Source organism: Natator depressus, chromosome 4 (assembly GCF_965152275.1).
Source record: "Natator depressus isolate rNatDep1 chromosome 4, rNatDep2.hap1, whole genome shotgun sequence".
In the NCBI taxonomy this organism is placed as follows: domain Eukaryota; kingdom Metazoa; phylum Chordata; order Testudines; family Cheloniidae; genus Natator; species Natator depressus.
The window spans coordinates 139202159-139229719 of record NC_134237.1 but is presented as its reverse complement, the minus strand read 5'-3'; the positions used below and the strand labels follow the sequence as shown (position 1 = coordinate 139229719).

General features: G+C 54.5%; 1 protein-coding gene across 1 annotated transcript; it reads right to left on the bottom strand.

The window, feature by feature from the left end:
- Positions 1–3489: 3489 nt before the first annotated feature.
- Positions 3490–25878, bottom strand: CDC25B (cell division cycle 25B). The gene is made up of 16 exons (XM_074951981.1): positions 25679–25878; positions 22336–22463; positions 20707–20758; positions 16514–16555; positions 15678–15714; positions 14908–15018; positions 14203–14322; positions 13426–13563; positions 12776–12850; positions 12080–12256; positions 10690–10785; positions 9949–10011; positions 9098–9196; positions 6354–6487; positions 5351–5462; positions 3490–4497 (listed from the first exon to the last, which is right to left on the bottom strand). The coding sequence occupies exons 1-16, from the start codon at positions 25864–25866 to the stop codon at positions 4357–4359; spliced, it is 1713 nt and encodes a 570-aa protein (XP_074808082.1). The 5' UTR covers positions 25867–25878; the 3' UTR covers positions 3490–4356.
- Positions 25879–27561: the final 1683 nt, after the last annotated feature.

Here is a 27561-nt window from a genome sequence, read left to right as displayed (position 1 = left end):
GAAGTGCTTGCCAGCCCCTCCCGGGCATGTGGGCAGAACTTTTCCAGAGATTAGCAAATCGCTTCCAAAACAGGCCCTGGGGAGTGGAAAGAGAGTTTCATTTTTCTCGCCCCTTTGAGGAAGCCAAAACTGTACACGTGATGGGTGGGGCTGGTTCATGGAACCACGTGAAATCTTGGCTCATTTGGCTAAGCATGTAAGAGACACCACCAGAGATGCAGCGGGGCCAGGGTATTTATAAGTAGTTGGCTTGCTGCTGTGATTTAAAACTTTTTTTAAAAAATCACTCAAGCGTTGGGATTTAACGTAGCTGCCTCCACATTAAAGCTAGGCAGGAATTTCCCCCCTCCCCCACACTTATATCCTTTAAACATTACAGCCCAGGAATCCAAGCCTCTCGCAGTTTGTATGGAGACTGGGAGAGTCACTAAGGCAGAGTGGGTGCGAATCAGGCCTTAAATAGCCCAGACGTTTGGAAGACGAGGCCCTTATAGCAGCAGGTTTTAGATTTCCTGCATCCCCCCCATCACCCCGCACAGAAACCCAGCACAAAGCCCAGGCACTAATATTAGCCCTGTGTCTACAGTGAATCTGCACCCAGCTGTACAAATGTCATTCCGCCATTAGCTGGTGGAGACCTGCCTACTGAGTCCTGGGCCCGCTGAGCTCGGATGGGGTTGCACCTGCCGACTGGGCCATTGCATGGGCTAAGGGAGCAGAGTTAGGCTAGTGCCAGTTACACAACCACAGCTTGCAATCCGTGCTGGTGCACCTAGCAGGATCCTTTGCAAATTCCTCTTAAAGAGCCCAGGGCCCCACTGTCCTCGCCCAGAATTCCCTTCCTTGGAGGCTCTGCTCAGCCCAGAAACTGTTGTGGGGAAAAGTGGTGTGTGGAGCTTGGAAAGTATGTTGGAAGCTTTTATGGTCTCTGACTGCCTCACTGCAGGATTGCAAGGAATTCACAGGCTTGACCCGGCCGGAGAGGCTGCTACACCTCCCTAGGCCATAAAGTGCCCTGCAGCACCACAGAAATAAATGGCAACCTGAAGGCTCATGCCATTGTTCGCACTGGGTGTGTGCAAAGTGGATGTGAAATGCTAGCAGTTCAGAACAGCAGGGACTTACGGGGGCAAGTTATTTTGTGCCTGTGCAGGAGGCCGTAGTGTAAGTTTGCTCTGGGTGTGGCTACACCAGTGCAGTTTTCACAAGAGTTCGCACATGTGGAGCTGGATTCTCCTGGTATAAAACCAGTAAGGTCAAGTGGATTGAAGAACAAACTCAAGGAACCTGACCTGACAAGGCTCTTCCCTTGGTAGTGGATACAGTTAAAGCTCAAAAACACTGATTGCACAAGGCGTACTTTTGACCCAGAAGTTTATTTTTCTCTTGGTTACACATCACTGCAGAGGAAACAAGGAGATGCCTTGGGAAATAAGTCATGACGGGGGTGTAAATCTTTTAACACAAATGTACAGACAAAGAAAACAAAGCAATCACGCAGCTCACAATACCCAACCCCTGCAATCAGCTTCAGTCCAATGAGTTTCCTGCACAACACAGGCCGCGGTAGAGGCTGAGCACCCCTATGTTAAAGGCAGGAAATTTACACTGGAGGGTAGTTTAGCCTGAGTCTCTGCTGCCTTGCACCTCATGGTGTCATTTACACCAGTGTAAGTTCGGATCGGGTAGCATTTCCATTGTGCGGGCCAGATTGGTTTAAAGCTCGAGTTACCACCACTTAAGTCAATGGCATTGCTCCATACTTACGCTGGAAGATGCAAGCTCAGAATCCAGCCCACTGTGTGGGCTACAAGTGGTACATCGTTTAAGCCTCCAGCTACATAGGGGGGTTTATTCTTGTTGCATCCACGAGTGACTGATTTGATGATTTGTAAAAATAGACATTGGAAAGTTTTGGGTCATAAATATACATGAAAGATAACCCTGGAAACCCTCCCCCCACACCACATAAAAATCGCTGAACATATCCGGAAATAGTATTATTAAAATACAAAATCTGTTAAATAATTAAAAAAACCCAACACACACCTTGCGTCAGATGCAATCGAAGAGTTAATGTTCCCAATGATTCAGAACTCGGATTGGTGCCGGAGGCACCGCCTGATCTCGCCTCCCCTTTCACAGGACACCGTCCTCACTCGGACTCCAATGCAGTTACTCCTGATTTACGCCAGAGCACGCAGAGCATCAGGCCCTTACGCAGGCACAAAGCTACAGCCAGTCTTGCTCTTTAGCTGCAAATTAGGTTTAAGTGCTTTTCCCACATCGCTGCTAACTGAGCCCCGGTGTGGGCATCCCAGTGCTTCTAGTTTCTTGCTATTAAGTTAGATTCAATCCTTGTGGTTGCCTTCACTTAGGAAGCACCAGAGGGGCCAACACAGCCGTAGCTGCCCAGGATGATCACAGAACACGGGATGGAAGAGTTTCTCCCAGGTGGTTTTAGTACATGGCTATTCGAATAGGCTGCAGGATTCTCGGTTTCACAGCCTGTCTGGTTTCATCGGGTCAATTCACACTAGTTATTACCCATTAGATACACCCGTGGGATAGCCCTGAAGTCAGGTTCCTACTGTTTCAGTGCAGTTACACTCATTGAGCATCGCAATGGTGAATCAGGCCCCAGAATTCCACTGGTCACAGAGAAGAACACAAGCTAGCCTACAAAAGATACATTTGCACAACAACAAGCTCCCCGGATGGCGTTTTTACCCCTCGCCCACTTGTGCAAAGACAGGTCAGTATTTGTGGAAGGCGGTCAGATACTACAGTGATGGGCAGCAGTGTCAAATCCTAAAACATGTAGATGGGGAAGCTGAGGCAGCGAGAGGTTAAAGCCCTAATTCGGTTCTAAATTTACCCTGATGAAAATCTGGATTGACCCCACTGAAGTCAACGGAGCTAAACTGGGTTTTTACACCTGTAATTAAGAGGAGACTCCGGCCCAGAGCCTAACTCAAGAAACCAAGGTGGCCCTGACTTCCCCAGGCTCGACTCTAACCACCAGACTCTGCTGCCTCCATGAACTGAGCATTGTGATGTAGAGGGAGGAAGCAAAGCCAATCCTCAGGCTGCAGAGCCTTCCCCACCTCCCCTAGGAGGGAGATAAAGTGGCCAGTTTAGGCTAACCAAGGTCCCCTGAAGCAAGCAATTTTGCAGCCTAGCAGGACCGCCGCAGTCCAGAGGTTGGATGCTTCGCTACCCTCTGATCTAGGCGCCTCACAGGATTTGCTTTCAGTCACGTCACAAGTCCTGCCCAGCAGCATTGCCTCAGGTAGAAGTTGGTATTTCCACCTTGTGCCACAAACAGGCACTCTAGGTGTGACCTGGCAGGCGTTAAGGGAACCGTCTCTGACCTCAAGAGCAGATTAAAAAAGGCACTGGGGTGCCTGTCTAGCAGAGCTTTTTTCAGCACTGAATTTGGCTAATCCTGGAGCTTTCCCCCAGACCCCAAGGCCCTTCTTTTTTAACACCCCCACCCCGCCCCTGGAGCATTCCCACTCTTGGCCATGATTTAAACAATGCATGTAAGATTAAAAGGACAAACAACGTCCCTGGCTAAGACAGCAATCCACGCTGCACCAAGGGCCATGCGGCTCCAGGAGGCCTAAGAAACTGAGCTGGGCCAAAATGAAGATCTCAGTCAAGCACGACCTTCCCCCGAGTCAGCTTCCGATTGCATTTGGTTTGTTTAACCTTTCCAGAGACTGAAGGCACAACAGCTTGTGGACACACACATCCACACTCAGGACAGCTTGCAGGGGGCGGATGCAACACTCACACCTCTTGCAGCAATTGGTGGATGCTCGACAGCGCACTGGTTTTCACCTCCTCAAGGCAGTGCGGGTGCTACTGCAGATACTGAAAGATGATCCCACCAACCAGGTCAGAGAACAGTCGGCACTTGAAACACGCAGACTTGGACAGCGTCAGCCGACCCTCGCATGGTACCTGAAATATCCAGCCTAGCTTCTATGTCCAGTGCAACCACACGTTCGTGGAGGATCTGGGTCAATGTCAGAGCTACAAATCCTACCCCCGGTAGGAGTTTCACAGCATGGAGAGGGCAACTAGCCCAGGGGATTCGGAAGCCCTTGAGCGCCACACAGTTCTGTCGTTATGGGAGGTATGTGCGGTTACGGGAGGTATGTGCATGTGTTACTCTGTCCCATGGCTTCCTGGCCAAAGAGTAGATGGATCTCCAACCGTGTCCAAAGAAACTGGCTTAGCAGAACGGTTCTCACCTTGGGAACCAGCCCGAGCCTTGCGGCAAGGTGTGTCAAGTCTCTCTTCAATGCATGTGGCAGTCGCCCTGTGGCCCCCCCACCCTGTCCCCCTTCAGAAGTTCTTGAGGCGGCTGTACAGCTCCCGCTTGCTCTTTTCTCCTGCCCACGTGCGGCTCTTCTGGCGGAACTTCCGCAGGTCCTCCTTGAAGTCCTCGTGGTGCATGGGACGGTAGTCCCGAGGTTCACAGTGCGCCTGGGGACAGATGCACAGGGCTCGTGTTAACAGAATGGCCAACCGCCCCCAGGGTGACCCCAAGCAGGGCTGAGCCCCTTCCCACCCACAACTCTGCTACAGTCAAGAGCCCCTTGGAACAGCTGTTGGTTTACCTGCTAAGAGCGGCCAGATGTACAGCAGTGTCTAAAACCGGTGACAATGCCAGGAGGTCCCAAGGCACTGCAGCCAGACTGCTCTTGGCCCTGTCCTTGGTCCCCTTCACAGGCTAATCAACAAACCCCACCCAGAGACACTGGCTCCTTTGCTGGCTTCCTGCAGCCACCTGGAAATCCCCCTATTTGGTTTTTAAACTTGCCATGGACTCAGTCACCACCAGCCCCGCTCACAAGGCCTCTCCTTCAACCATGACCTCAGACCCCATCATGCCCCAGTCCCCAGGGAGGGGAAATGCAGCTCTCTTGTGTCTCAAGCTCCCCCAGTCTGTGTACAGTGAGTCACTTCCCTTCTCTAAGTCTCACTTTAAGACCCGTCCCGCTCTCTGGGTCCCCTTATTCTGCCATTATGCGGCACTCAGCTGCAGGTTCTGCAGAGGCTCAAAATCTGGAGGTTTTAAACAGACCCTGGAACCTCTTGCTTCCAGGATACTGGCTGTCCCCATTCCAGAGGGTGAATGCGCTGGGGCAGGGAAGGTATTTTGGTGCATGCCATTGCCACCTGGCATCTGCCAACCTCAGAGCAGGTAACACAAGCCTTAGTCACATACTCGGCTATGCTTCCCATTGCACCAGTGGGTGCCCCCAGCCAAAGGTAGTGCTTCTGGGATGGACAGACAGACACACTTCACTGACAGGAAGACTCCGCCATGACTTACTTGGTACTGCGGGAAGAATTCTTTGTATCCTCCTTTCAAGATGTACAGTTCGGGATAGTGTAGGTTGGGGTACTCATTGCATGCCCGATCTTTTTCCCTGACAAACCGGCACCTTCAAGACACAGAAGCATGAGGTTAAAGATCATCTGACCCTGTTCAATTTTGCGCACACAAGGGACTGCGTTGAATGCCATTGTGCCATGGAATGATTGGGCCAGATCCTTAGCTAGTTGCTCTGAAGTCAGAGCTGGGTCAATGTACATTGGGCTAAGGATCTGGCCCACCGTTTTCCATAGCACCTTTGGCCCAAATACATTCCACCCTAGAGGTGGCTGCATTTCATAGCCCGAATGTGACAGCAGCACTGCACAATCCCTCAATCAGCTACAGACTTCAGTGGCATCGCTCCGGGTCTATGCTGGTTAGAGAAGGGTCAGGCCCAGTGTCCGGAAGGAAGGATTTAGCCTGATGTGGAAGCTGCAGGGAGAACCATAGAGTTGGGATTCACCCAGGCCATGAGTGGTCAAGAGCGCGGATTCTTTCGGTTCTCTCCCAACAAGACAGGCTATTGCACTCAGACAGAAAGACCGCAGTTCTGGAGTGCTTACAGGACCATAAGCCAGACAGAGCGAGTCAATGGACAACAGAGTCCTCCGGAAGCCTAGATCCAGGAGGCAACTGTCTATCATTTAGTCTTGTAGGTAGATCTGTCAACACACAAGTTTCTTGGGGACCCAATGGCTCAGGGACGGATTAACCGCTTTGTACCCGTCCCAACATCTTGGGATCTATAATTTGGTGGGATGGCATCGCTAGGCCAGGGATCATTCAAACAATTCCTGACTGGTACAGTCAAACTGGGTCCTTAACAACCCCCTGCAGCTACATCGTTTCAAGCTCTTTTAAGTACACTAGTGTCTAAACAGAGACCCCCTCCTCTGTGGCCGGTAGACAAGGGTGTTGGGAGGACGTGTAGCTCCCACACAGCTTGTGGCCCACTTACATTCTGGGACCCCTCTCCGAAGAAAATTCACAGTGGAATATCACTATCACCCTCTTCTGCACGTCGAACGGGACGATGGGGTTCTTCAGCAGGAAGTCCTCTACGTCCTGCTCCAGCGGCAGGTTCACAGCCCCCTGGAGGAAACGGCATTTCCAAGTCAGAGGCAGCAGGAAAGACCATCCCCTTTCTCACTGACCCAGAGAAGCAGCAGGAGGTGTAAAACCCTACAGGACCACTGAGGTCTTAAGAAACAAGAGGGCTTAAGGGCCTGATTCCCTGCGCCACTGCTCATCACTCAGCATGTGCAATGGGTGAACTATGCTACACAACCAGCATTTCCCCTCCCCGACCCATTGCCAACAGCAGTGTTCGCATCCACCATTGTTGTATGCTCCTGGGATCTTTGTCCAGTGCCCACAAACCCACTAAGCACCTGTACCCCCATTCAAGTGAAGGGAATTTGCAGGAGCAAATGAATTTTGCATCGGTCTTCATTGTTGAGGATGTGAGGGAGATTCCCAAACCTGAGCCATTCTTTTTGGGTGACAGATCTGAGGAACTGTTCCAGATTGAGGTGTCATTAGAGGAGGTTTTGGAACAAATTGATAAACTAAACAGTAATAAGTCTCCAGGACCTGATGGTATCACCCAAGAGTTCTGAAGGAACTCAAATGAGAAATTGCAGGACTACTAACTGTAGTCTGTAACCTATCATTGAAATCAGTGTCTGTACCAAATGACTGGAGGAGAGCTAATGTGACACCAATTTTAAAAAAGGGCTCCAGAGGTGACCCTGGCAGCTCACTTCAGTACTGGGCAAACTGGTTGAAACTATAGTAAAGAACAAAATTGTCAGACACAAAGATGAATGTAATTTGTTAGGAGATAGTCAGCATGGTTTTTGTAAAGGGAAATCATGCCCCACCAATCTACTAGAATTCTTTGAGGGGGTCAACAAGCATGCGGACAAAGGAGATCCAGTGGATATAGTATATTTAGAGATTTTCAGAAAGCCTTTGACAAGATCCCTCACCAAAGGCTCTTAAGCAAAATAAGCAGTCATGGTGTAAGAGGCAAGGTCCTCTCACAGATTGGTAACTGGTTAAAAGATAGGAAACAAAGGAAACAAAGGGTAGGAATAAATGGTCAGTTTTCAGAATGGAGGGAGGTAAATAGTGGTGTCCCCCAGGGATCTGTACTGGGCCCAGTCCTATTTAACATATTCATAAATGATCTGGAAAAGAGGGTAAACAGTGAGGTGGCAAAATTTGCAAATGATACAAAACTACTCAAGATAGTTACATAAGAATGGCTATACTGGGTCAGACCAAGGGTCCATCCAGCCCAGTATCCTGTCTACCGACAGTGGCCAATGCCAGGTGCCCCAGAGGGAGTGAACTTAACAGGTAATGAGCTAGTGATCTCTCTCCTGCCATCCCTCTCCACCCTCTGACAAACAGAGGCTCGGGACACCATTCCTTACCCATCCTGGCTAATAGCCATTAATGGACTTAACCTCCATGAATTTATCCAGTTCTCTTTTAAACCTGGTTATAGCCCTAGCCTTCACAACTTCAAGTCCCAGGCAGACTGTGAAGAGCTACAAAAGGATCTCACAAAACTGGGTGACTGGGCAACAAAATGGCAGATGAAATTGAATATTGATAAATGCAAAGTAATGCACAATCGAAAACAATCCTAACTCTACATATACAATGATGGGGTCTAAATTAGCTGTTACCACGCAAGAAAGATCTTGGAGTCATTGTGGATAGTTCTCTGAAATCATCCACTCAATGTGCAGTGGCCATCCAAAAAGCGAACAGAACGTTGGGAATCATCAAGAAAAGGATAGATAATAAGACAGAAAAGATCATAATTGCCTCTGTATACATCCATGGTACGCCCACACCTTGAATACTGTGTGCTGATATGGTTGCCCCATCTCAAAAAAAGATATATTGGAATTGGAAAAGGTTCAGAAAAGGACAACAAAAATGATTAGAGATATGGAACAGCTTCCGTAGGAGGAGAGAGATTAATAAGACTGGGACTTTTCAGCTTGGAAAAGAGGCAACTAAGGGGGGATATGATAGAGGTCTATAAACTCATGAGCGGTATATAGAAAGTAAATAAGGAAATGTTATTTACTCCTTCTCATAATACAAAAACAAGGGGCCACCAAATGAAACAGGTAGCAGGTTTAAAACACACAGAAGAAAGTATTTTTTCATGCAATGCACTGTTGACCTCTGGAACTCCTTGCCAGAGGGTGTTGTGAAAGCCAATACTATAACGGGGTTCAAAAGGGAGCTAGATAGATTCATAGAAGATGGCTCCATCAATGGCTATTAGCCAGAATGGGCAGGAATGATGTCCCTAGCCTCCATTTGCCAGAAGCTGGGATTGGGTGACAGGGCATGGATCACTTGATAACCTGTCTGTTCATTCCCTTTGGGGTACCTGCCATTGGCCACTGTCAGAGGACAGGATACTGGGCTTGATGGACCTTTGGTCTGACCCAGTATGGCCGTTCCGATGAGCTCAGCATCTTGAAGAGAATCATCCCACTTGTTTGGGTGCCAAACTCTAGGCACCCAAACATTTTACTGTTTTTGCTTGAAGGACTGACCCCGGGGTGACGGAGGAGAGCAGAACTCCCCGGCACTGGCTCCTGTGCTCACACCACTGGGCCATGCTGCCTGTCAAGGTTAAACAGAGACAAACAAGGCAGCGGTTCTGACCTTGATGTGACCTCCTTCATATTCGTAGGGATACCGGCAGTCCACGATCACACAGTTCTCAATGAGGCTGTTGAACTGGCCGTTCAGTACGGCCACCATCTGCAGCGGAAAGAAGAAAAGCACACGGTCGCTTGATGCAGGACTGTGCTGTTCCGCTGGTCTAAACAAGCCCCCGCTTCCCCGGGGCCTGGCCCTCCTGCCACCGCGCAGGCTAAACAGCTGGAGTTCAGACTCTGGGCTGCAGAATCAGGCCTAAGCAGCTGATGGTCACAGTGAGGGCTGCAGGGGGTCACGGCGAAGTCACGGACCAGATTTAGTACAAGTCACAGGTATATTGCAAATGAGGGGGCACCAGCCAGCCACAGCAGCACCCTCTGCCCCAGCACCTTTACCCTAATCCCAGCCTGTTGGAGGACGGGAGGCTGGGGGAGGGAGAGGCTGGAAAGTAAACCTCCCCCACACTCACCCCGGGCCTGGGTCCCTGCTCCGGCCATTCCAAGCTACAACACGGGATCACAGCACCACTCAAGTTTGGCCCTGCCACTCCTCCATTAGGGCCAGGACAGTGACGCATGCGAGATTGAGTGAGTGATGCTGCAGCCCCGTGCGCCAGGTTGTAATGCCCAGAGTGAAGAGCGGAGCCCATCCCTGCAGGACACAGTGGAGCAGGGCTTGCTGTCCATCTGCCCCACCACCCCAGGGGCTCCCCTCCACACAGGGCAGGGGACCCACTCCAAGCCTTCCTGCAGGAAGTCAGACAGAAGTCAGACAAAACAAGAAATCACAGTGTCTAACTTTTTACTGCACTGTGATAAACCTGCAGCCCTAGTCACGATCAGTTGCCTCCTTACCATTTCTGGGGAGATGTATTTCAAGTCCTGATGTTTCCCCTCCACAGTCTGTAGAAGATAGGCCTACAACAAAGGAGCAGTTAGCGACTGAAGTTAAGCTCTTTCCTTGTGGAATGTATCCGGAGCTGGGGTGATGGTGATGGTTTTTTAGAGCATTTCCCAGCATTCCCAATACCTCAGATCAGAACTTTATAAAGGGGCACTATGAATTCACTTGGGGGGCAAAGGTTACATTTTTAGAAGAGTTTTAATAAGACTCATTAAGACCAAAAGAAATCATTCCTTTACCACTCCAAGGCAGACAGTTGTTTCAAACCAATCGTTCATCTGTGGGGTTGGAAATCCCAAAGTGGGACCAGTTCTGCCCTCTCTCCTGTTGTAATTGTACAGCTGGGGAGGAGCTGGCATGAGCAGCTGCCATTTTGATCTGGTCGCTTTTATAAAGTTGGCATAGGTGGAAGGAAGGGGCAAGACAGAAGAATCCACCACCCTTGTGTTGTCTGTAACATGCCAGGCACGATTCACAAACAAACAGGCATTCCTTTCCGTTTGGACAAGGACATTCGACTGGTCTGTTTCACATCGGCGTCTAGTCCGTTTCACGGCCCACACAAGGGCAGGCGGCTACTGGGTTTCCAACACAGCCTGGGGAAGGTTTCAATAGCTTTTGGGGGTGGGGGAGGTTCATTTTGGTCGATTTAGTATGAAGGGGTTTTCCTTCTCCCCCCCCCGCCCCAATACCTTTGAGAAGTCCCCGATGAGTTCTCGGTGGTCATTATCCAAGATGTTCTCAATCTCATCATGGCAGAAGGACCTGGAGCGCAACAGCCGAGCTTTCTAGGAGGAAACCGAGGCTGGATGTCAAATCCATACCAGAGAGCCTTCTCTACGAGAATGCAGCTAGCAGCTCTGGGCGGAGGAACCCGGGGTGGAGGTCTCTGGCTTGGGCTAGCCAGGAGGTCAGACAAGAGGACGAGAATGCTTCCGCAGACTGCAAGGCAGAAGCGACCATCATGATCATCTCGTCAGACCTCCTGCCTAGCCCAGGCCAGAGACCTGCCCCACAGTAATCCCTAGAGCCGAGCTTTTAGGCAAACATCCCATCTTGATTCAAAAATTGTCAGTGATGGAAAAATCGACCACAACCCTGGTAATTGTTCAATCTGGCCCTAAAGACTATGATCACCGACTTTTATGCTCCCAGCACAGACACATGGATCACCAATCCTGGCCAGATTTTGCAGCTATATGGTTAATTCAGTTTGGTCCATCTTGGTTTTACCACATGGGGGTGCCAGAATCTAAAGAGGCAAGAAGCCTGCAGCCTTTAACTCATGTTATCAGCCCTATCGAAGTCTGTGGGTCTGGATCCCTCTCCTCCAGTGCCTTGAATGTGGTGAAGTTCCTTATACTCTGCACCAGGAGTGAGAGACAGGGACAGCACGGTTCTGACACAGGGAGCGTCTCACAGCCGCTCCGCGGGAGTGCCAGGGAGGACACACGGCAGCCAAGTATCAGGCTCACAAGGGCTGCAACTGCGCTTGACAGAGACTCCTCTCGGCCGTATCTCTTAGGTCTCACCCGCCCCATTTTCCTAGTGGCTCCTTGCCCCTTGTGGGGGCTCAGCTCGCGTTGTGGTCTGTGGGCGACAGGCTGGTGCGCCTGCGGGCTATGCGGAGGTGGGAGATTCCAGCTGGGTTACAGCAGAGAATCGCTGGCTCCTCCCAGGACAGCAGGAGGAGGGAAGAATGAAGAAAAACGGATTTGGGAGGAGCAGGGCATGGGGAAAACACCTCCCATGTAAAGGGACAGCGCCCCTCGACTGCCAAGGTGCTGGGGCCCATGTTCCAGCGCTGGGAGAGAAGGACGCATGACATGGCGGAGCTAGCCAAGAGGCTTCCCCCTACCACCCACTGATTTCCGATGGCCGGCTGGGCCATTCCAGATGCCTACAGTACAGCCCTAGCTAGTGATTTCCTGCTGAAGGCTTTGGGGGGGCGGAGGAGAAGGGAGATCTCAAAGCATACCCCCGTATGTCTAGTAGCCAGCCCTCCCTGGGCTGGGAGGTTCTGGAGCCAGGGAATGGAGAGGGAGATGTCCCTGGCCCCAAGTCCGTCTCTGTATCACCTACCGGCTCCTCCGCCTTCTCCTCGATCGGGGTGCCAGCCACACTCTTCCGCCTCTTGGTTTTGACCGGAGTGTCTTTGTCCTGTGGCCTGTCCAGACGCTTCAGGATAGGCCGGATCATGCTGCTGGGCATGGAGGGGGACCGGAAGAGCTGGCGACATTTGCTGCGTCTCACCAACCTCTGCAGAGACAAAAGCGAGACGTGGTTAGAGCCTCATTCTGGCCTCTCGCTCCCCCATGGACATGGAGGGCAGGGCAGCCGTTTGCTGCGGCCTGGGAGGGGCAGGTCTAGTCTGCCCCATTTCACATCCCAGGGGGGGCAGTTTGACCCAGACACACCGATTTTGGCTTCACGCTTGGTTTAGGAGACACTAAGAAGCCACGGGCCCAATTCTGCTCCCAGCCACACCCGGGAGGGGGAGCGACTCCGATTTGGTGTCAGTGGGGCTCAGGGAGGAGAATGAGGTGCAGAACCCTGCCCCATTTGCTCCTTGCACATCAATTGCCTTTCTAGAAAGGCCTCCCAGCAGGCCTGCCTCAGACTGACCCCAGCACGACGGCCAGTCGTCGGCAGAGAGCACACGGGCACCCCTTCAGAACAAGGGGAGCACGGTCTCCAGGCTGGCTCGCCCGGCACCTTTCACCCCCTGCAAGCTCCCTGAAAGGAGAGGCCCCGACCCTGCACCAGGCTCCCACATACCAGATCAGCACCTTCCTTTTTCACCAGTGGGGCAGTCAGCAGGTTCTCCATCCCCGGCGGCACGTCCGCATCGCTCTGAGAAAGAGGCAGCGGGATCAGGGCAATCCACACCAAGAATGAGGCAATGGATTCCCACCAGCCCCATCCCATCCTCCCCTCTTGGCAGGGAGACTGAGACAGGAGTTGGCAAATCACAAGCTACTGAGGGGCTGCAGGAGCCAGACAGACCCTGTGGTTCTCTCTGGCTCTCAGCAGGGGCCGGAGGGTTTCCCTAAGACCTGCGCTCTGCAGATTGCTAGCTATATTTGCCCCATGAACATTCATTTGTGATTCTGGAGTCAGAGATCACCCAGGTACAGGGGAGGGACTGGCAGGTCATCCAGACTGAGTGTGGTGGATCGTCAGACAGCCCGGGGAAGAGGGCAGCGCATCCCCTGCCTGAGGGAGGCCAGGAAGGAGCGAGGGGCTGGGTGGTAGCGCATGAGCCAGGGGGATGGGGTTGTGCTCCATTTCGGAGCAGGATGGGAGCACAGGCTCGAGGCTTAGCTCCCGAAGCCAGTGCTCCCCAAGCTACGATCCAGCAGCCTGCAGGAGCAGCTGGGGCGCAGGATGTTAGGGAGCCGTGAGGGATGACCACACGCACGCTGTACCTTCAGCTCTTCCTCGTCCAGGATCATCATAAACCCATCATCCTCCTCGTCGGTCACGAAGGAGGTCAGGGAGGAGCGGCGCAGGCTCACCGGGCTCTCAGCTTCCATCCCCATGTTCTCCTTCTCGGGGGTGCCACACTGGGGAGCACACAGCGAAGGGGGAGGGGTTAGAGCGTGCCTGGGGGCTGCAGACTGAGCGGGAGCCGTCTGGCTGCGGGACCTGCCGTGATGTGGGGCTCTGAAGGAGGCCTCTGACAAAGGAGGCGTGCAACTGGGGGACAAGCCACCAGGAAGTGCAAAGCCATGGCATGAGACGTGGACCCAAAGTCACGGCCACCTGTAGGGATCCCAAAGCACTGAGCTAGCTTGCTGCCTGCCGGGTGCTGCCAGAGCAGTGCAAAGTAACCAGAGCAAGGGACAGATCCTGGCCTGGTACCTCCTTCACCTCCTGTCCCAGACAGTCAGTCACTATTAGACACTGACTGTACCCTGCCCCAGAAGCAGGTGCATTTCAGCCATGGGTAGCTTCTGTATTTACACATCTCCACCCCGGTCCACACGGCAGCCCAGGTGCTATGCAGATGATAGGGATTAACATGAAGAGGGACCCTGCATCAGCTTCACGGGCGCAGGATCCCGGGTCCTGGCATCACCACATTAACAGCAGGTGTTACGTGCAGCTGGTACCACACTATGCTCCAGACCTCCCCACTACAGCCATGCACACCCCCCCACACCCTATCCCGCCCCCATCCCCCACCCCAGACCCGCGCTCACCAGGAGGTCCGGGGCGGAGTTTGGTCTCTGTGCAAAAGGGTCCTTCTCGCTGCTCCCATCGAAAGGGTGAAGCCGGCTGTGATTCGTGGGCCTCAGCGGTATCTTAAATACAAACCCCACCTGCGAAGGCCAAAGGCCTGAACGTTACCCGACCGGGGATGCACTTCACAGGCATTTTGCCCAGCCCTTCTGGGCCACCCATGCTCGGACTGCTTGCCAGCAACACGCCATCCGAGCAGGACGCAGCCCTGGCTTAAGTGGACATGACTCAGTCACCAACACTGAAGGGCTTGTGCCACTCACACCGGCTCTCCCCAGGCCAAGGCACGATGGTTTGCCAAGGACAGAGGCAACACAAGCCCAGGGCTAAGTCCCACCTGCCTGAGACCAGCCCTTTTCTGGGCTCGCGAGATGGGAGGGTCAGGCTGATCAGAAAGGGGCAGCCGCTGGAGGGCTGAAGGGGCTGAAGCTAAGAGGCTTGGGATGAAACTGAGCAGAGAATTCAGGCTCAGTATCTGGGAACATCTCCAGAAGGCAAGACCCCTTCATAATCCAGCAGGAACTAGATGGGGCACGGCCCCAAGGAATGGGCTGTAAGGGACAAGCCCACCCTGCTCCTTCCTTCAGTGGTGGGGCTGGGACAGCTCTTGAAATCTGCTCCCCCGTCACATCCCCAGTCCATCCCTTCTCTGCCTCCCGACTCACATTCTCCTTGTTCTCTTTCCGGCGCGAGGGCCATTCATGTGTCTCCAGGCTGCTGAACTCCTTGGCGTTGGAAATGTGTTTCAGGGCAGGACTGGTGCCCAGGAGCCTCTCCTGGACGAGAGGGGGAGAGATCATCAAACCTGCTGCCACACAGGCTCCCGCCACCATTCAGGGCCCTTCCCTACAAGTGGAGACTGGCCGACAGGGGGTGGATCCCTCGATAATTGCCCTGTTCTGTTCATTCCCTCTAGGGCACCTGACACTGGCCACTGTCAAAAGCCAGAATACTGGGCTTGATAGACCATTGGTCTGCCTCAGTCTGGCCATTCTTGTGGTCTCTCCAGGGTCCACGGTTCTGACACAGGTTTGCCATCAGTGGGTCACCTATTTCCCCACTTCAACGCAGCACCTGGGGGCTCTTTCTTCCCCCACTCAAGCACGTGACAGGGGACTGACCCATTATGTGTGCTGGATGCTGCTCCCTTCAGAGCCCATTACGGACACTTCTAGCCCAGACACAGGAAAACTGGGGGGTCGGGGAAGTAGCAATGCACTCACCCCCTAAGGGATGAGCTGAACCCCCAAAACACTGAATCCCTCCCCTCTGTCATGGGCCAGCAGCCGTGGGCTCATCTCCTTGGCCAGCACAGCATCCAGCCAGCCCCAGCCACCCTGGCCGCAGCAGGTCAGTAGCTGTCACCCTTGGGTTTCCCCGAAGCCGGCACTTCCGGCCTTGTGATCAGATCCACAGAGGGGAGACGGGAACTCACCGGCAGGGAGTGGATCCTCCGGACGGGGAATCTGTTGCTAAAAAGACAAAGCAGGAAAAGGTGTTGGTCAGCAACCCCTTCCAGAGGCTGTGCCATCCTGAACCCACCCTCCCCTTCCCACTCAGGCCCCAAAAGCCACCAAGAGACCCTGCAAGAACTGACTGGTGCAGGCAACCCCACAGCTGACTAGCTCTCACAAGTGACCCTCCCACAAGTGAGGGCAGGGGAAGCAAATCTCTGTGCAGGTTGTTGTACAGGAGGGGCAGCGCTAGGGGTAATCTACACAGGTGGGTTTGATTCTCCTACGCACAAATTAAGGCTGCTTTGCACCCTTCCGGCAGCGTAAAGGCCTCTCAGAACAGAATGGGGTTGCAGTCACACTCAGTATTTCCGTGAGGGGAGCGGCGGAAAGTGGCCTTAGCGTGAATGAGAACCGGGCTCCGTGCTGACGGGCACCGCCTTTGTGAGCGCAGCTCCGCTCCCCGACCCGCTCAGCGGTCTGGACATGGCATTAAGGCCTCTCCCTGTAGCGACTGATGCTCTGAACATGGCAAGATGGGAGAAAAGCTCTCGAGAGGGCAAACAGCCACTGCAAAGGACAGCAATGGATGTGGGCTCTACGTCAGCGGCTGGACGCTGCCAGAGGTTTGTTTGGGACCCGATCGACCCTATCACAAGTGGGAAATAAAATCCAAACAGCCTGATCTGCACCGAAGAGCTTGGCCCTTCCCTTCCCTGGGTTCAGCATGCATGTAGGGGTGCAGCACAGGGAGGAGAGACTGCGAAGGATAAAATTCAGCCTTTACAAAGAGGGAAAGAAAGGTCAATGCACTTACCCTTTGACAACTCTTCCCGATTCCAGAATTGCTTTCTCAAAGCTGCAGGAGGAGAGGGAGGAGAGCTGCGTGTTACCTTCACATTAACACGAGCAAAGGGCCTGCATCTGAGCCAACTTACAGTGGCACTGACTGCCCAGGGAGAGGTTAAGGAGGCGTTTTAACTCCTGGGCCCAATTCGGCTACCCTTCCTCACACTCAGCAGCTCACTCCACAAGCAGGAGCCTAGGGAGCAGCGCCGTACTCCACGCACCCAGAGACTAAGCCATCTGGCCCAACACGGCTTCCCAGCTGGTGAAAGGAGAGGAGACAGTGGGTCTCCGGTCACTCCGGACAGCTCCAAAAAGCAACAAAGTAACTGAGAAGCGATCAGGTCCATGGGTCAGACTTCCACCACCCTGCTTCCCTTCATCCCCTCAAACACCTCCTGCCCCACAAGCAAGCCAAGGAAGCTGCATAACAGAAGGATGGTGGTGTGTTTAGAGTACGGCACAGGCCGGATGCCTGGGTTCCAGTCCCACGCTGCTCAAGGTCATAACAGCCAAGGTTGTTGAGAGTGGCTACTGATTGCAGGTGTCTCTGAATCTGGGCCTGCGGGATGCTGTGCACCCAGTGACTTCAGACGAAATTCAGGGGGGGAAATCAGGCACCCCAAAGACTGTTTGCATATTTATGTGGGGGGATGGGGGAGGAAATCAGACCTAGGCTGTCCCAAGTTGCGCATCCTAAAAACAGAAGCCTGCAAAATTTGAGGCCACGTCCTGCATTGTGCCTGTCAGCCTGCAAGATCTCAAAGCCCCGACATACAGACTAGGGCCCTGGTTGCATGTGGGGCTAAGCCATGTTTGAATACAGCTGAGGTCAGCCAGGTTTAAACCCTTGTGCGGGCAGGGTCTTAAAGGAACGCTGGCTCCCTGCGTGCACGAGCCGTGTCGTGCCACTTGAGTGAAGGAGCACGGATTAATTAAACGCCCTCTGAACAACAGGGTGGTCTTGGAAAACAACAATCCAAGAAGCCGCAGTTGCTGCTGCTGACCTAGTTCTGATTCCCATGAAGTTAAATCAAAGCTTGGCTGGGCGGGGCGCGGGCGGGGGGCTCCCTAAAGCCAGCCGGGGACAAAGCTCTCCCAGAAAGAAAGCCAATAAAAGCGCCTTTTGTGAGCTGGGCTGCAGAGCCAGGCTCCAGATAGCGGGGGCATTTCTATAGCAACTGGCCCGAAGCGGCTGCTTTCCACCTGTATGTAAATGGGCCCCGTGGTGGGAGGAGAGGTTGCCGGGGCTCAGCAGCTGGTCGGGAGGGGTGAAGTGTGGCAGCACAATGGGAGGGGGCTGCCCCTCAGCACGTGGGTGAGGGGGGCCCCCCCAATGCCAGGCAGATGGAAGAATGTGCCCAGCCCCAATTCACTCCAGACAGGAGGAGTGGGGGGGCTGCAACCTTTGGACTCTCTCCCTTGTGGAATTCAATCCTCCAGCCTGCCTAGCAACCTTCCCACCACCCCCCATCACCAGGTGACCCAGGGGGCTCCCGCTGGAAGGGAGCTCGCGCTGGCCCGCTTAGGGAGTGCAGGCATGTGGGCAGAGGAGCCAGGAACCATCTGTTCACCTCCACCCCAAAGTTACACATTCTCCAGCACATCTGTCGGGGGGGAGGGAAACTCCTCCCAAACCGTCAGAGCAGGTGCGAGGAGGGCGAGTGAGGGATCGCGGGAGGAGAGCAGCCGCTTGCCCAGATGCAACCGCCTTTTTTTAAAATGTCAGATGTCAATCAAAATTGACAATAGAGCTTCCAAGAGCCCAGGAGGGTCCCCAATCGCCCGGCTCGGCCTGACTCACCCGTGGCCTCCAGCGTGTGCAGCTGTTGACCCCAGTGCAAAGCAGTTTCAGAGTGAAGCATTTGGCGCTTGTTTCAAGCAGGACTAAACACCCCCCCAGCTCTAACACCTGAGAGTTTACAGGAGTGGGGGGGTGAGGCTCTGTGGCCTGCGTTGTGCAGGAGGTCAGACTAGACGATCGTAATGGTCCCTTCTGACCTTAAAGTCTAGAATTCTCCCTGCATGCAGCATCTAGCGCTCGCTGCCAGATCTCCAGTGGCCCTGTTCAGAACGGCCCCCACCCACAACAGGAATCCTGAGCCATTCAAGGGGAAGGACGTTTGAGAGCAAATGCAGAGCTACCAAGAATCCTCGGTGGCACCCCACGCCCAAGACAATTGTTAACAGGAACTCAGGCAGCCCCACGCAGCAGCAAACTGCAGTGCAAGAAAGAGCAGACCACAGAGACCACCACAGCTCCTTGATCTGGCTGGGGTGATGGGTTTAAGATCCCCTCCCGCTTTTACTGCCTTCACACCTGAACCCAGCCGGGAAGGAATTTTGGAGATGCTGTCCAGGACTCTGGAGGTCAATGGATTTGCACCTGGGAGAGCAGTTACTCCACATTTACACCCATGTAACCAGAATCTGGCCCAGCAACGGTGACATAAAGCACCTTCGTGAGCGCTGCCTTCGATTTCCTGTTTGCAATCGATTCTGCCGAGTTCTGTTTGAAGCAGAGGCCGATTCAGTCCGTTGGGGGAGTTGCACAAGGGATGAACCTGGCCCGTGGTCCATCTACAGCTAGCTGGTTTCTGAACTCCAAGAAAGATTTCAGACCCCAATAGCCACAGCCCAGAAGGCCTAATTGCTCAATACCTTCATCCCAGTATTCAGCTGACGCAACTCCAGTGAAGTAACAGACGGCCATCCCGCACAGAGATCTTTAAGCTCAACTTGAAAACAAAAGCCTATGTCCAGAATGGAATAACTAACACCGATTTCCAGGCTCAAATCTCAAAGGGACTAGAAAGAACCCTCTGCCCATATACATCTATTGAAAGCCTGAGCTCCAGATTCAACAGTGCCCGGGAGCCCCTGGGGCCTGCTCTACACTGCAGACCAACAGCGGTCTATCTACATCACTCAGGGATGTGAAAATCCACCCACCTGAGCAATGTAGTTACACCAACCTAACCCCGCTGTGTATACAGCGCTATGTGGATCGGAGAGTTTCTCTCACCAGAACAGCTACTGCCTCTCGGGGAGGGGGATTAACTACGCTCTCCTGTCGGCGTAGAGTGTCTTCACTAAAATGCTGCAGCAGCCCAGCTGCGCCGATGCAGCGTTTTGAACCGCAGGTGCCAGATGGCTCTGGAGAGATGCCAGCTGTCCCTTAACGGCCTCGTCTGTGCACGGATACCCTGGCCACCAGCGATCAACACAAGGAGAGTTGGCAGCAAGGCCTGGGGATGCAGCATCAGAAGTGAAGCCAACACCAGTTCTGTCTGTGGGTATGTCTACGCTAGGAACACGACAACCGTGGTCGCATAGACACTTTCTTCAGAGCCAGGAGGGTTCTTCCACCGCTGGTGTTAATCCACCTCTCTGAGAGGCCGTAGACTTATTCTGCTGACTTAGCAGTGTCTACACCAGGGCTTAGGTCGGCTTAGTTACATCTCACAGGGCATGAAATTTCATGGCTGGAGCTAGTCACTGGACTCAGATAAACAATCCACCCCTTCCTCCTCCCTGGCTTCTTCCCCCGCTCTCCAAAAAATGGATTAAGCTCACTTGTGGACAATCCTTGGAAAAGTAGATCCAATTACAACTTCACTTTATACTGGATTACAGGAGTCAATTCCCCCACTACTGAAATGCAGCCACCTCTGGGCTGGAGCACAGAAGCTGTTTAACAGTGCACAGCAACACTTCATGCAACTGTTTGGGACAGGAATTGATGGGGGATGGGGGGAGATACTGGGAGGCAGAACGGAATTACTTCAAAACAGGGTTTGCAAAAAGTGCCCTGACTTTAAAGGCCATGAGCAAATTCACCTCTGATTTGACAACAGGCATCTCCAGCAGCACAGCACCCCCAAGCGATGCACTGATTCAGTGCTGCCTTCCAGAGAAAAGCACCAGTCCTGAGTCACCAACACCATCTTGGGCAGCATCTAGGTTTGCTTGGGTGTCTCCCATCCAAGAATTAACCAGGCCTGTCCCTGCTTAGCAAGGCTTCCTAGGATCACAGCACAAGGTAGATGTACCCAAACTCCCACATTAACCCTTAAAACTCCAGCTATACTGTAGCTCCCTCTTTTCCAGGGTTAAGTGGAATCCAACAGGCCAAGTGACAAGGAAAAGGAGACATTAACTTACACTTCTTCAAAGGGTTCTGGGTCCAGCTGTCCAGGGGAATCCAGCCCAACTCCTGTGCAAATGAAACACCCATGGATAAGTCCCTAGGAAAACGGAGGTGGGGGCCTAGCAGCAGCAAGGGTGCAAAACCTCAGCTTCCTTCACATATATTTCATCTCTTGGGGAGAGGTGAATGGCGGCAGGGTGAAAGGCAGATACTGCCAGGTCTGCCGACTTCTCCACCAAGCTGCCCGCAAGCCAAGCGGAGATGGATTTAAAGTTCATTGTGATTAGGGGAACCAAGCACACTAGCCCTTGCCATTCCTTCCAAGGTTAAATTAAGCCTCCCCCGGGTCATTAGTCAAGTGTCATCTCCATTTTATAGACAGGGGAAGCGACTTGCCCACAGCAAGTCAGTGGCAAGCTGAGAACAGAATTCAGGAGTCTTATCTCCCAGTCCCCATGGGCAGCCACAAGACCCACTGCCTCCCGGAAACAGGAGTTGAACCCAGGAGTCCTGATGCCCTGTGCTCTGCAGCAGTCACTGCCCTCCACATAGGGAAAGAAACTTGTTACATACAGTTACTTCTCGCTCTCCCCAGGGCACAGAACGAAGGCTTCCCAGATTCCAAGCCCTGCCCGCCCCAAACTCCCCCCTGGGCCAACGGTGCTGGACTGCAGCTCCCCCCCAGAGCCCACAGTGCAGGAGGTGCCAGAAGCTGCTGCCTTTTCCCAGAGGGATTGATTTAATCACACACCCCTCCACCACATAAAAGGTTTCCCTTATCTGGGAATGGCCAATAACTTAAAGGCAAGTCAGCCTCACTTCTCCCCCATACACACACAGTGCTCCCATTCCAGACAGATGGCTTAAATGTAGGTGGGACTTTAGAGGAGATTTCAAACAGGGGGCAGGTCACTCAACCCAGATCATTTTTAGTGATAATAGTGTAAACAAAACCCAGCTGGTGGGGCGGGGGGGGGGGGGGGGATTAACTGCGTCCCTAGTCCATACATCGTAATTCAATCAGGCAAGGACTGGATTCCTAGGCATCCTTTCCCCTGCACTCAGAGCATCCCTCGCTGGCTGGGGACCTGGGACCCTAGCAAGGCTCTGGGCCTTAGGAAGCATTGCAGGAAGCTCCCGAAGGGAAGTGAAGGCTCTCCCCACAGGGAGGAGAGAGGGCCAAATGGAAGAGTGTCTCTTTAGCAGATGTTCCCCCCACGACGGGGACAGCAAAGGAGAGCCCAGACACAGCCGGGATCTGTTTAAAGGGGAGGGAATTTAGTTCACGTGGAAGTGAGCTGCGGACAGCACGGATCAGAGGCAGGCAGTATGTAAGCACGCTTCCCAGTGTCCCTGACCCACAGCCTCCTGCGGGGCCAGTCCTGGGCCTCCCCCCGGGCCCACGCCGCTTGCTCCTCACACCCGGTCTGCAGCACGGTACCCCCTCCACGCTAGTCCAGGCCTCGGCATGCTTGGCCTGAGAGGCCCAGCACAGCAAACTGCATGGTGGGGAAGTGGTACAAAGACATGGGAGACCTCCCCCTTACACTCTCCAAAAGTCAATTGCACTTGGAGACCTGGCCCTGCCCCAGCGTCCAGGGACAAAAGCCAAGGGAGTGGCCCCACACCACAGCAGTGCTGACCTGAATCCAAAGACTCGGACCACCCGGAGTCCTGCGACGACTCAGACGAGACGGAGTCCTGCGACACTGAAGACCATTCGCTCTTGAAGCCGATCCCCAGCTTCTTCCTCTTTGGGGTGTCATATGGACTGGAGGGGGGGGCAGAGAACACAATTACTAAGAAGCCAAAGCAAGAGGCACGATGACCCACCTAGGCTGAGGCAGGGGGGACACACAGCGGTTTGGCAAGGCAGCGAGGTTCAGGACTCCTGGGTTTCTCTTATGCGACCCCGGCACAGAGTCCCTGGATCTTGGGCGAGTCTCTCAGGCCTACGGTTTCTTAGGTGTCCACTGATTTTGGGTGCCCAACTTGAGACACCCAGTGCTTGGTTTTCAGGAGGTGCTGAGTCCTCAGGTGGGCGACACAACAAAAAAACAAAAAGAGGCCCCGCCTGCCCACCCCGAGGCAACTGAAAATCTTGGACACCAGCCCCACCTCATTGGTAAAATGGGCATAAAGCTGTCGCCAGCCATCCTGGGCTCTGTCACTCACACCTGCAGAGCCCGGAGATCCTCAGAGGGAGGCGGGGGGGGGGGGGAGCTAGCAGGGGAGCTCGAAAGGATCGTTAGCTATGAGCCAGAGATAATGGTGTTTAGCGCCCTTCCTCCAGGGACCTCCAAGTGTTTTATAATCCTGCGGCAGGCCCCTTATCTCCACTTAGATATGCGAAGCCAGGGGGCAGAGAGGAAGTGATTTGCTCAAAGTCAGAGATGGACTCTGCGGCAGAGCATCCATCTCCAGAGGATTAAAACAGGGCAGATCCTCAGCTGCATAAACTGGATATCAAAGATTTCCATGGAGCTGGACACTGGTTTATACCCCCTGAAGGGTCTGGTCCAACATTTCCACAGCACCTGCCACCTGGAAATGCCTTACCGGGACCTGCCCTGTTAGAACTGCTTGAGCAGGGCACTGTACACCTATGTACAAAGCCCTTTACACATGCTAACGAAGCCTCACAATAGCCGTTAAGGAAGGTGGATTTTCAGAAACAGCTGAGTGAATATGGTTGTTCAGTCTAAGGCCACTGCCGGGGCCGGGCTAGCACCAGGAGTGCATTAGACCCACTGTGTAGTTCTGGAAGAACAGGAGTCCTTTGAGGGCAGAGGGCTGAAATGAGGAGGAGTAGGAACCTCAGGGGCTTGTGAAAACATCTCCCAGCCCCTCACCACCACTGGCTTCTCTGCCCGAGGGGCTGGCACAAACGCAGGCTTCCTCCTGCGAAACCTGCAGGAGGCAGCTGGCCCAGTGTCTCCGCTCACCCTGCCGCTCTGGAGGAGGCTCTCTGTACTAGGCCATGTGCTTAGACACAGCGGCTCAGGCTGCAAGAAAACCCCCCCCCTTTCTCTTCCCTGAAAAGTACAGCCCTGCCAGCCTCGAAGGGAAGACAGCATCCTGGGGCACATACCGCTGATCAACCCGCCCCTATGAGAAACAACAACTCCCCCAATCTCACCCCCACATTCAACCATCACAGGCTCAGTCCTGGGGGTCAGATCTAGGGGGGGGAATACCACGAGAGTTAGGGTCAAATCCTGACCCAACAAAGCCAAGGGGGGATTGCCTGTGGTACCACTGGAATCAGGATCTGGCCCACGGCGCAATTATCCAGAAGCCCATAAGCAATACTGCCAGAGGTTTCAACAGGGCCAGGATTTCACCCCTTCCTTTCCCAAACTCTCCCCCCGGAGGTGAAAAAAATTACTCTGCTGTGTGGAGCAGGATCCTGGACACCCGCCCTCCTGCTCAATGGAGAAGGGCCAAAGGTTGCTCCCGGGTACGTGGCTGTACGTCCCTACCAACTGCACACATGGAAACCAGCGCAGAGAACTCAGTTCACTCATCGATTTGGGGACGGAGCTGGCACGGTCTGCCAGCGAAACCAAGGGGAACTTTGCACCCGTGCCTCCGGGGAGAGCAGGATTGGGCCCCTTAGCACCGCACTATGTGGTCGAGACTGCAGCTGATGGTAGAAGAAAGCTCGCCTTCCCCAGGAGCCCATTTGGAAGGGAAGCAAGCAGGCAAAATGAAGCTAGGACAGGCCCGGCTCGCAGCGAGCCAGCGGCTTCCTGCGCAGAGTCATTCTGAGCTTTGGCAGCGGGCTGCTCCCACCCAGATCCCACTCGAGCAGTTATTCTACAGCAAGGAACATAAGCAGCTCTGTTCCCCCTGCATTTGGGCCTTGAACGAAGGCATGGAAATAACATGCATTACACCGCATGTAACTTCCCCCGCCCTGGCCTCAAAGCCAGCTTGGAAAAAATCTGTTCCCCGAGGCCCAGCTCTCAGAAGGTATTGCCTCAACACAGGGTGCAAGGGAGATTGCACATTGCCACTGAGTTCAGGAAAAGCAGGGCCTAGGGTGCCTCACAGCAGGGCTGCCATGGTTGGTTGTTTAGGCCGGGCTCTTAAAACAGGTCTCCGCAGCTGGAGAATTGGGACACTGAGCAAGAGAAAATAAGACTGGCTGGTTTTCTACCTGATTTGCTCTGGGAATTATCTCCGACCTGGGGAACGCAGCGGGTCAGACGAGGTGATCACAATGGTCCCTCCTTATGAATCGGGACACCACTAATGGGGCTCGATTGTGCGTGCACCCTGGTCTAGGACTGTACGTGCCCTGGCAGAGCGGGCACTGCCCTCCCCGTCTCTACCCTCAGACACACCAGGGGCAGCTTCACTGGTTCTGGAGCGGGGTCAGGATCAGGCTTGCTTAGTTAACTTCCAGCCACGCTCTTCCCGGATGAGCCGCATGGCGATTTGCCCTTCCCCCAGGGCAGGTAGGGCTGACAGCCCAGCTCTGCCCGGTTCTGGAACCCCCTCTTTGGGAGCGGGGAAGGGGAACGCATGCCCCAGCTAAGCCCTGGGGCCTGCCCAGCTGGGGATCAGGGCCAGGGGCTGCTCTTGGGGTGAGGGGAATATTTTGCAGTTTGGGGTTTTGATCATGCCCCCTCTGCATGGGTTATATGAAATACAGGAGGCAACCCCAGTCCCTCACCCCCCCCCCCAATACTTATAGCCCCCCCCCCGCCACAGATTCAGCAGCCAGGTCATCTTCCTCCCCACACCAACAGAGTCTGCATGTCAAACACATACTACACGGAATATACATGCAATCCACCCCCACCCTGCATACAATGCACCCACATCATCCTCACAGAGTGCATGCAATCCTCTCCTTCCCCTCCACTTCATACAGTGCACCCACATCATCCACGCACACAGGGCATGCAACACACACACACACAATGCACCCACCCCGCACGGCAGCCAGCCACCCTTGCACGCCGCCGCGGCACTCACCTTCCCAGCCCGGCCAGGTTGTTCAGATTGAGGGTCAGGTTGGTGACTGGAGACAGGACCCCGGGCGACAAGAGGCCGCTGGCCCCCCGGGGGAAGCCGCCGGAGAGCCCGGGGAGCCGGGACGGTCTCACCGCCGCGCTCCTGCCCCGGGCAGGGCTGGAGCCGCCCGGGACGCCCTGGCCGTCCATGCGGAGCGGCGCGGGGCGGTCGCTGCGGGGCCGGGCTCGGGCTGTTACGGGGACCCCGGGGGCGGCTCTGCGCTGCGGCTCGGGGCATGCGGGGCCGGGCGCTGCGGGGCGAGCATCCAGCGAGGCGGCGGGGAAGCGCCCCCCGGGGGCAGCGAGCGCCAGGCAGGACTCGGGGCGCTGAGCCGGGCTCCCCGCTTCGCTCTCTCCGGCTCTCTCCGGGCTACAGCGCGCCCCAGCCCCGGGCCTGTCCTTATATTCGAAAAATAACACGGGCGGGCGGGGAGCGGGCAGCCAATCGCACGGGCCGCCCGGCAGAGCCAGCCCCGCCAGCCGGGGGGGGACCCGCAGCCCCCAGCCGGGGAGGGGTCAGGCTGCAAGGGGGGGGAGCATGCGGTGCTGGGAAAGCGGCTCGCTGGAGCAAACGGCAGCGGGGCGGGGGGGTTGCAGTTTACAGCGCTTGGGGGCGCCCTGGAATAGGGGAGCCCCCTCGCCTCATCCCAGGAGTCCCCCCATCTTTGTTCCCCTCACTAACCCCAATCCAAGCCTCCTCCACGCCCTCTCCTACCGCCTGGGACGGGGATCGAGCCATCAAAAGTCTGATTCCCCCCTCCCCTTTTTTGTTTTTTGGTTTTTTTTGCTTCCGCAACCTCAATGTTAAACCCCCTGCAGCTTCGGCCCCAGAGAGGTGAAGTCCCACAAAGCCAGGAGCCCCTCTGTCCGGGGCCTTGAAAAGAACTTGGGTGGCTAGAAATGTTCCAGGGTTTTTTTTATTTAAATGGTGCAATCCCAGGGGAGGCTGTTTGGGATTAAATCCTCTCTGCCCACCCCCCTTCCCGCAATGTTTGCAGCCCACATGTTGCAGCTTGATCCTAAGGAGATGGGGGGGGGGAGTTTCTTGAGGTGGTGGGGAACCGCTGGGGCTGGGAGAAGCTGAATGTGAAACTGGCTCAGAGCAAAAGCGAAAGCTGCAGGGCCTGTTATCATTGCCAAGAGTAAAAGCAAAGAGAAATGCCTGGAAGTAAATTAGATGCTCCCTATTGGGACAGGGTTTTAATGGTCTGAGTGACGGGGGCCTGGGGAGAGGGGGACGTCTTAGACCCTGATCCTGCCAGCAGGTCCATGCTGCCGAAGCCCCTGCAATGTCTCAGTTCACCCCATCCCATTGCTTAAGGGCTAGAGCAGCAGCCTCAGCCCCCCTCCTGCATCCTGCCCCCACCCCACCCCACGAGCAGGGTGACGGGGTTGTGTGGCTGCTCCACCTAAATGCTAATCTGTGGCCCAACTTTGCAGCTCCCTGGGCTGGGCTACTTGGGCTTGCCACAGAGAGCATCTGCTGGGCTCAGGTACCCCTCTTTACCTGCTCTTTCCCTCCATCCCCAAAGCCACATCTCAGGGCTTACGAGACACCGAAGGTCCTGCATGGGGCCTGCACCAGGGTGAATTTAACACAAGGGCACCATTCCGAGCCACCCAGCCAGCCCACCACGGAGCAAGGATCCTGGCTGGATCCGAGGAGGCCAGTTGGGTCAGGCAGGTCAAGGGAAAGTTCGGGGAGTGTCCATGGGCTCCGTGACTGTGCAGATTCAGGGGCCAGATCCCTGCACGGTGGCTGAGAAAACTGGTTGTTTATTTTCTCAAGCAAAAAATGAACCAGGAAGTTGTGCAGTGAAGGCCTAGCCCTGCCCCCGTTGAAAT

Excerpts from the sequence above, each read along its gene's own strand:
- CDC25B (XM_074951981.1), bottom strand. The coding sequence starts at position 25,866 with ATGGACGGCCAGGGCGTCCCGGGCGGCTCCAGCCCTGCCCGGGGCAGG. Across the intron at positions 20,759-22,335 it reads GTCCGAGTCTTTGGATTCAG|GAGTTGGGCTGGATTCCCCT; the intron begins GTCAGCACTGCT and ends TCATTTGCACAG. Across the intron at positions 5,463-6,353 it reads TCGGAGAGGGGTCCCAGAAT|GTGCCGGTTTGTCAGGGAAA; the intron begins GTAAGTGGGCCA and ends TGTGTCTTGAAG.